This window comes from Camelina sativa, chromosome 16 (genome assembly GCF_000633955.1).
Source record: "Camelina sativa cultivar DH55 chromosome 16, Cs, whole genome shotgun sequence".
Classification (NCBI taxonomy): Eukaryota; Viridiplantae; Streptophyta; class Magnoliopsida; order Brassicales; family Brassicaceae; genus Camelina; species Camelina sativa.
Window position 1 is genome coordinate 7,388,246 of NC_025700.1, and position 9,978 is coordinate 7,398,223.

Below are 9,978 nucleotides of genomic sequence, written 5' to 3' on the forward strand. Positions count from 1 at the left end.
CGGGTATTTTTTTTTTTTTTTTTTTTTTTTTATGTGTTTTTTTGTAGAAAAAGGATGAGTAAAAGTAAAATGATCTTTACCAATCGGTTCCTAATCTACATAATAATAACTAGAAATTTACATATATGTCAACAATAGTTACGACTTTTTATCATACTTTTCGTAAATTATTTCTTTCTAGTTGGTTATGTTTATTCATTGTAATATCGTCTCTTTTCACTATATGTTATTCATATATTTTTTTCATAATTTTTTGTTCCAATAGTTGTATCTTTTAAAAATAATTATATAAATCTAAATATTTCTATTTTTTGAACTCTAAATATATTTACCTCTTCTTCAATAACTAACAAACATTGTTCTTTGACACAATTATTTTGTTTTATACTGACTCGCTCATATATTCTTTAGATAATTTTAACCTTAGTTGTAGCCTATACTTTCAATTTTTTTCATTATTTTAAAATTACTTCATAATATATAATTATAAATATGATGTTTAAACTTTTTTTTCGTTGTTTTAAGATTTTTGAATTACTTCCTCCGTAAAAATAAGGTATTATTATTTTAACTCGGTGACAAACGTAACATACATTTTTAATAAAGTGTTTTCATGATATGAGCTCCTTGTAAGGTAATTCCTTTCAAAGGAAAAGTTTCTATATAGGTCCTGTTCTTTTGCAGAGTCGTGTGACACCTTTTAGCGACACCAAAATAACACTAATTTGATTAGTTTATTTTTGACCCAATAATAAAGCATCTTATAAAAAAAACAGCAATACCGCTTCCGTTAAATGAGACGCTGAAAAATTCAGGGACAGTCAGTGACAAACAACGACATCAGTTATTTTTAGCAAAAAGGAAAGCAGCGACAGCAAACGAAAAACCAGCAATGGCAAAGAAGAAAAAATCCATTGATGTCAGTGTAATTTAGTTGCTGGAAGGTGTTGCTGCGACACTAAAACGAACAGGGCCATAACCGTGGGATACTAATACAAAACAAAAAAAGAAAACAAATCAAATAAACATCAAATGAAGACTATTACAAACACATTATTCATTATTTAAAAGATAAGAAGTAGAAGGCATATACAATCTATAGATTGACAACCTTCTACGTACATACACATGAGTGCGAGAATCTTAAATGTTTTGTCACATACACGACAATTATTGAAAACATGAAAACAACATTGTAAAAGATGACCACACTTCACCCACAGATGTATGTGGTATCTTCATGGATAGATATAGTTGTCTAGGCAGTTTCAACTGCATTCATCGAATCCTTGGTGCAGACTGTAGAACATGCGTTGGCACATTGTTCAACCGCTCCATTCACGACTTCGCTTGCATCTAATTATCGAGACATAATACGAACGGATATTATATATATTATCTTATCAAATATTTTTTTAAATGATACTAATGATATATAGATATATATATATATATATATATGAATAAGGGAATTGTTTGTTTTACCAGAGTTCTGAAGATTGGTTAAAGCACCACACACAGAGGATACACATCCAACCTTGCAGTATTTAGTGACAGCATCACCTTGAAACAATATTTAAAACACATCAAGAAAATGAAATCTTGATCCGTCATATTATTACAATAATAAATTACTATATTAATCAATTTACCAGTGTTTTCGAGAATGTCATGCGTATATCCATTAGGACATTTCGTCCCACTAATGTTTTTGCAGCCACTGAGAGATGCACATACTGGCCTGGGACTTCCAGCAAACCGGCAAGTGTTATAAATATTCCTAGCAGTGGTAGACGGACAGCAGCTCTTTGCGTCAACTTGAATTTGAGCCATGAATAGACTCATTAGGAGCACACTTAGAATCAAAGTTTTGCCTTCCATCTTTTGTTTGATAGCAAAATGTATGTGAAGAGTTATTATAAGCTTGTATTGATGAAATGGTGATGAAACAAGGCTAGCTTAAATACTAGTTGGTCTGCAATTTGCAACCACAAAAGTTGTTTGATACCTTCATATCACATGATCTACACACACTCTGTATACGCTGCGTGGACCCTTATCTCAATTACTACCTTCACTTCCTGGAACTACATTCATCTCGTTTTTTTTCGTTTTTTGGACAAAAAGAAAAACTCTTAAAATTTTTGTGTTTCTTAATAATTGAATTTGGATGCTTAATGTTCTTTTTACAATTTACTTCTCCGTGTTAATTTTGCTGGTTATAATTATTTAAATATATAATTATATTATGTACGTTTTTATAATTTGGTTTATAAGATTTGGATTGTGAATGTTCGTGCTAAACTCTTAGAATTTGCTATCAGTGACGTCCAAAGTTTATGAGGCCGTGAATCGTGTTTCTCATAGCTTTATCAAAGAAAAGAAGAATTAGTTTGTACTTGGATGGCATTAACTCTAAGGTGACTAGTGATGGGTTAAATACATTTATAAATTCTCTAATTGCTTTTCCACCGGGATTGTTCAACCTGGAATGTTGATGCCACTCTAAGCATCTTTTACTTTTTAATGTAATCGTCTCACTTCTAAAATATAAAATCAGACATTTTATCCCAAAAAAAATCAATGGAAGAATCACGTGTGGGATAGATAAGAGCGTAGTTTGCTAGGTGTTTCGATTTCAATATTATGTAGGAACCAAATGAACGCTTGTTGCCTGATTTGTGTATTGTATTTTCTATTAAGGAAAAAAATAAGAATTTTTGTTTTATAATGTAATTGAACAAAAAAATGAAATGTAACATAGTGAAAGAAATGGAATTGTGTTTATGAACTTTACCAACAGTTGACGATTCATTTGTTTTTGGGACGCATTAGATTAGAAGATTATTACTCTTTAAATCTGAAGACACACAAGCTAAAGTAATCAGCTACGGTGTCAAGAGCGCTTACCTTCATGTAAGTCACAAGGTCCAACCATATTACATTTATCTGTATATGACATACTATGATACCATTTTTTTGGGGTAGGGCTGCTGAGAGAATTAATACGCAAATTGCTTAGTCTGAAACTGTGGAAGCGATTGAGCATTTGAACTGGACCGATTACAAAGTTGAGACAGACAAGCAGTCAAGCAGAGCAACCATTCCAGCCCAGATGGTAATGAGAACAATAGTTGAGGAATGAAGAAGATGACGGCCACCACACTGTTCAACCTCAGATCATTGGAGAAGCTAATCTTAAATAATAAAAGAAGGTTTTTTCTAATTTTGTCTAATAATGTGATATTTAGTACTCTGACACATGTCATTCTCATTTAAATTTAATATTCTATTTTTTTACTTGACTTTATTTTATTTGTATTTTATGTGATGTATAGTTTGTTAAAAAAAAGATAATTGTTGTATATTTTTGTAACATCCGTGAACCAGAATCCTGGTTTGGGATGTGCATCGGTCGATGCTGATGATGCATCGGTCAATGCTGATGATGCATCGGTCGATGCAAGGTCCCGTTTGTGCGGTTTGGCTTAAGTAAAACGTTGCGTTTTCGGTTAGGAAAAAACCTTAAGTCGAGTTTCTGTATCATTAGTCGGGTTTAGCCGCTTTTGAGAGAAAAGAAAGAGAGAAAAGTGTTCTTAAGCGTTCTTGAGGATTTTGGGTGATTTGAGGAGGTTTCTGTAGAGATCTGTAGCTGAGATCGTTGTATGAGCTTCCTAGGAGAGTGTTCTTGCTTGTTTGTGGTTCAGAATCTTCTGTGGCAACGGTAAGTGCATGACCATGACTTATCTAAGCTGGAGATTTCTCTGATCTGCTTGTTTAAGTGTTGTGTGGCTTGTTATAATGATATTTTGGACTTTGTGAGGCTTTCATGTGGCTTGGGATCGAGTTTTGATTGTTGTAGGAACGAAGATCCGGCGAGAAGCTTCGGGGAAAAACGATGCTCGGTATGTGCGTCGGTCGATGCAATGCAATGACGACGCGTATTGACCTAGGAGCATCGGTCGATGCCATGTGGAGGCGTCGGTTGATGCAATTAGGGATTTCGCGTAATGTCAAGCATTGCGTCGGTCGATGCAGTATGAGTGTCGGTCGATGCAACCCTAGTCGGTGTCGGTCGATGCATGGTTGGTGTCGGTCGATGCAGATTCCTGGTTTGTTGTTGTTTGATTATTGATTGTTGGTTGATGGTTAGAGATGTCTCTCTTGCTAGTGTGTATAGCCCAGTAGATGGGAGGATTGTCTTACTGAGTGTTTATAAAATACTCATGCATTGCAATTTGTGTTTGTGGTGCAGGTAAAGGCAAAGTGTGATTGTGGAATCAAGACAAAGTGTGATCGTGGAATAAGGGCAATGAAGAGGAGGATGTTCTAGGGACTCGATTGGTTGTTGTTTGACATTGCTAGGTTCCTAGAGTTGGATCATTAGAACATTGCTAGGTTGCTGGTCTATGTTTCCTATTATTTGGTTAATGGATATTTGCTATGCTTTGAATATGAGTTGTTTAGTTATTGGATATTTATTGGTTTAGTGTTATGGTTTATGTTATCTGCGATTGCGTGTTTGTGGTTAGATAACTAGTGGGTATGTGACCACTAGTTGTAAAATATTTATTACTTTATTATTTATTAAAAAAAACGAGTTGGGTCATTTTAAGTTTGCTTTTTCATTTTTTTTTCACAGCATTGTAACAAAATTATATTCCTTCCATTTTTTTGTTTTAGCATCTACCCAAATATTTAGTTTAATGCTAAATTCTATACTATAACTACAAATTTTTGAATGACTATAATACTGTAATATAGATTTTTTTTTCTTTTTTGGGTAGAAGAGGGAAAGCATAGCCTCCCACAATTTATATAGTAATACAGTCTCCCACAATTTATTAAGCAAAAATAATGAACTTACACTCGACCATTTTGCAGGCACGCATGCCTTTTAAGATACTTCAAAATAATCGAGTTCATCAATTCCAGTCTAGAAAGAAACAATTGAAAATATATCGGTAACAAAACACATAGTTTACTAACATAATTACCTTCTCAATACACATAACAAATACAAAGAGTTCATTTCTTTGATAAGAAGCTATATATATCACAAACATAATAATCTTCTAACTCTAAGCGTCGAACTCATCTCTCCCTAAGCTACATACTCGTTTCTCCATTTTTTTCACTATTTCAAATTTCATTTTTTTTTTGTTGAGTTAAATTATAAAACAAAAATTATTTCTTTTTTTTTTTCATAGAAAATACAATACACAAATCAGGCAACAAGCATTCATTTGGTCCCTACATAATATTGAAATCGAAACACCTAGCATATTTGGATTTTTGTGTCTTTAATTTGTATATCTACGTAACTACAAAGAGTTGGTTAAAAAAAATTTTGGCTTTAATTTGTATATCTACATATGCCCCTATTCATCAAATATGCTAGGGGCATATTCATCAAATCCTATCTACATATAACTATAAAGAGTTGGTTAAAATATAAAAGAAGTACATAACACGTGATAACAAACTACACTCTTATCTGTCCCACACGTCCCTAGATATGCGCAGGGGCAGAAGATGGACTTTGTTTTAAAGGCGGACTTGGTTGTCTTGGCGTGCTAATAACATCCTAAGGGTTTGCGATTCTCTTGTGACATCCCGGTTTCAGAGACTTACCGGATTATTCACTTGCTTGATTCGGGACCTACAACATTATAAACGATTAGGGTCATTTTTTCATGCACTCACTTCTTTGGGAGAGCTGTTCCTGTGGAAGGAAGATCTTTTGCTAGGAACGAAAAAGGAGTCTTCTAAAAGATTGGATTGGTCGTTTCTGGGTCAGAATGAGCAATCCAAAAGATATCGCCCCACCCCACTCTAGTGTCAAAAGTGATCTCCACCTACAGCATAACTGCATCAGATAATATTTGGGTCATTTTTTTCATGCATTCACCTCTTTAGGAGATCTGTTCCTGTGGAGGGAAGATCTTTTGCTAGATCACTTTAGGTTTCGAGTTTGTAGAGCAAAGAAGCGGCTGGAGGTAGAGGGAGATATATACACTCTATATATACATATGTACACATGCGCATGTAGGTTTTGATCTAGGTTGTTGGGCCCTTAGTGGGCTGGATCGGGTCTCACAATTCTTTCCCACTTTGTGACGTCCCGGTTTCAAAGATTTTTTGAGAAGTTTAAAAGAATTGATTTGGCCACCTATGTCACCAAAGTGCACTTATCTTTTCGGTCAAGGGTTCTGAGAGAACTCCACAGTTAAGAGTGCTTATGCTGGAGTAGTCTCAGGATGGGTGACCTTCTGGGAAGTGACTGTCGGAACTGTGCAAGTGAGGACAAAACACACGAAAAGATCATGTGGTGATTTGTAGGGACGGTAACAAGTCTTTAAAACCTCCGGACGTAGCAAACCGGCTGTCGGTTATGGATGGGCTCACAGGCCTAGTGAGAGGACGTGAGGCCCATTAAAGAAAGTGTGCCCATGGACTAGGATTGGACATGACGCCCACTGAGAGGTGGCAGTTGGGGAGTTACAAGTGGTATCAAAGCCGAATCCAGATGAGTGTGGAGTCAAATGGGCTCTCACCGTCGGGGGTAACAGTCTTGGTGCGCAACGAGGATGTTGCGATCTGTTAGAGAGGGAGAATTGTGACACCTTGGTTTCAGAAATTTGTGAAGAGGTTTAAAAGTATTGATTTGGCCACCTATGTCACTAAAGTGCACTTATCTTTTCGGTCAAAGGTCCGGAGAGAGCTCCACAGTTAAGCGTGCTTAAGCTGGAGTGGTCTCAGGATGGGTAAGGACAAAACACAAGAAAAGATCATGTGGTGATTTGTAAGGACGGTAACAAGTCTTTAAAACCTCCCAGACGTAGCAAACTGGTCGTCGGTTATGGATGGGCTCACGGGTCTAGTGAGAGAAATTGAGGTCCATTAAAGAAAGTGGGCTCATATACTATTATTGGACATGGGGCTCACTAAGAGGTGGTGTTCGGGACGTTATAAGTGGTATCAGAGCCGAACCCAAATGAGTGTGGAGTGAAGTGGGCTCACACCGTCTGGGATGACGGTCTTGAAGTGCAACGAGTACGTTGCGATCTGTTAGTGGGGTGAATTGTGACACCCTGGTTTCAGAAACATGTGGAGAGGTTTAAAAGTATTGATTTGGCCACCTATGTCACTAAAGTGCAGTTATCTTTTCGGTCAAAGGTCCGGAGAGAGCTCCACAGTTAAGCGTGCTTAAGCTGGAGTGGTCTCAGGATGGGTAAGGACAAAACACAAGAAAAGATCATGTGGTGATTTGTAAGGACGGTAACAAGTCTTTAAAACCTCCCAGACGTAGCAAACTGGTCGTCGGTTATGGATGGGCTCACGGGTCTAGTGAGAGAAATTGAGGTCCATTAAAGAAAGTGGGCTCATATACTATTATTGGACATGGGGCTCACTAAGAGGTGGTGTTCGGGACGTTATAAGTGGTATCAGAGCCGAACCCAAATGAGTGTGGAGTGAAGTGGGCTCACACCGTCTGGGATGACGGTCTTGAAGTGCAACGAGTACGTTGCGATCTGTTAGTGGGGTGAATTGTGACACCCTGGTTTCAGAGACATGCAGAGAGGTTTAAAAGTATTGATTTGGCCACCTATGTCACCAAAATGCACTTATCTTTTCGGTCAAAGGTCCGTAAAGAACTCCACAGTTAAGTGTGCTTATGAGTAGTCTTGGGATGGGTGACCTTCCGGGAAGTAACAGTCGGGACCTGCGAGTGAGGACAAAACACATGGAAAGATCATGTGGTGATTTTTAGGAATGGTAACAAGCCTTTAAAGCTTCTCGGACGTAGCACACCGGCCGTCGAATGTGGATGGGCTTACGGGCCTAGTAAGAGGACGTGAGGCCTATTAAGGAAGGTGGGCCCATGAACTGAGATTGGACATGGAACCCACTAAGCGGTGGCTGTTGGGGCATTACAACAACGAAGAGGTTTTGAGATGATCTTCCTCATCGTTGAGCATGGATCTAGCATCGTTGTAAAAGCAAGGGGAAGATAGATGTTTGTTGACATTAATAATATTATCAAATTTAGAATTCAAGCCATTGAGAAGATATTGAACAAGAGCACGATCGGTGATGGGAGCATTTACATTCGCAAGAAGGTCAGAGAGAGACTTCATTTCTCAGCAATAGTTATGAACGTAGAGACCACCGATCTGGAGGTTCCGAAGCTCATTCTCAAGCTGAATAACATGAGCCTCCTTGTTGTTGTAAAAACAAGATGCAAGCAGTAATGAAAAGAACTACCTTTCTTATTAAGAATCTCTTAAACAACCTTACAAATGTTTAATCAGTTTTACACACAGCTAAATTAGCTTGTCACTGACCAATTCTTAATCTACCCAATAGACCCAAAAGAACCTGAAAGCTTATTTTTTTTAAGACTCCCAGAAAATCCCCAAACGGCCAAACAACATGTTTGCCTTGATAAAACAATATATAGGATACATCCCATGACCTATTTCTCTAATATGGATAATGCCAAATCCTCTTTGTAGATATGCATATATCTTGTGCTCCAATCAAGAAATCTCCAATAAAGTCCGTTGCTGCTGGAAAGAGCGAACCACTCTTCCAGAGTTCTACATACCAGCATTGTAGTACTCAAAAACCTTCATGCTTACATTCTCCCCCTTTTTATCTGAATGTGGCATCTCAAGCAAGTGACAATCAACTTGTTAGCTGTTAGTTCAAGAAACTCACTTAAGACTGCTAGAGTTAGTTAGTGATTAGCTCGTAGAAAAAAAACAGTAACATAAAAACAGTCATTAGGACAGAGTGCAAGGTCTGAACTACAAAGACAAAAGAACCGACAAAAGAGAACGACAACAGCAAATCCCAGAAATAAACTAATCGAAACATTAATTCATTCCCTCTAACTCTCAGCTATCACTCACTCTCCCCCTCACTTGCTTCTCCATCACCATCATCAGCTTCGGCTTTAGAGTCAACCGGATCATCATATTCTCCCCCTGCTTAAGTGCACATTCATATAAAGACAGCAATGAAGAAAGACACATCAAGAACAAGGAAAGAAAACACTTACCTGCAAGACGTGCCTTCATCTTGAGAAGAAGTTCAATGACGTCAGAAAAATCATCAGCAAGCTCCATGCGAGGAGTGATTTTGAGTGGAGTGTCCAACTGTTTGCAGTTTTTAGGATCGAAGGCAAAGTGTGCAGGATCAACAGAGAACGTTGTTGGTTTTATGAGACAAAGCTCACAAGAAAGAGTAAACAATCACTTAGCGATTGATTCCTCCTTTACCCACACAAAAGAGAACTCATTTCTAAGGTGAACAAGCCATCAACTTGTGATGGAATTCACTAGATACACTAGAGATTAACTACTAAATAAAGAAGAGTTTAGAGTGTATTTAACAAGTATTAGGCTGCCCTTAAGGACAGCCTCTAACACATCACTCTCTAACTAATCTACATTATGATTATTAGTTAAGCATATGTGGAGAGAAGAGAGTAATAAATTAGATAGAGGAAATACTTGTATTCAATATGTGTATGTTACAAAGTACTTACAAAGCCTTTATATATAGGCAAGGAAGGAGATTTGAATTGTAAACATAAGACAAAGAGTGAAAGTGACATGAGGAGAGAGGGGGAACTTCATGAGCGCCCAAGGAGTGTAGGGGACCACTCCCAACGTCTCTTTGCCCACATGAGCGCCCAAGGAGTGTTAGGGGACCACTCCCAACATCCCTTTGCTCCCACTTGCTCCCACTTGCCTTCCTTTGACTTATTCAACATCTTTCTCTCTCATTCTTTCATGGGCTTGGATGGGCTTTCTAGATTCTTCTATCTTCTTCTCCCTTAGCTTTAGTAAGAGTAGAATCATCTTGGGCCTTCATTGGACACCAATTCGGCCCTTTATGATACTTGAAGCCTAGATGGAGCCTTGATATCATTCTACTCCTTTGTTACTTCTTCCATCAAGTCTAATA

The 9,978-nt window shown here is 37.5% G+C and overlaps 1 protein-coding gene across 1 annotated transcript; it reads right to left on the reverse strand.

Annotated features, from left to right (window-relative positions):
* LOC104750094 (probable thionin-2.4) lies at positions 1,036-1,938 on the reverse strand. Its single transcript, XM_010471837.2, has 3 exons — positions 1,653-1,938; positions 1,486-1,563; positions 1,036-1,356 (listed from the first exon to the last, which is right to left on the reverse strand). Exons 1-3 carry the CDS (start codon positions 1,879-1,881, stop codon positions 1,259-1,261), a joined length of 405 nt encoding a protein of 134 aa, XP_010470139.1. The 5' UTR covers positions 1,882-1,938; the 3' UTR covers positions 1,036-1,258.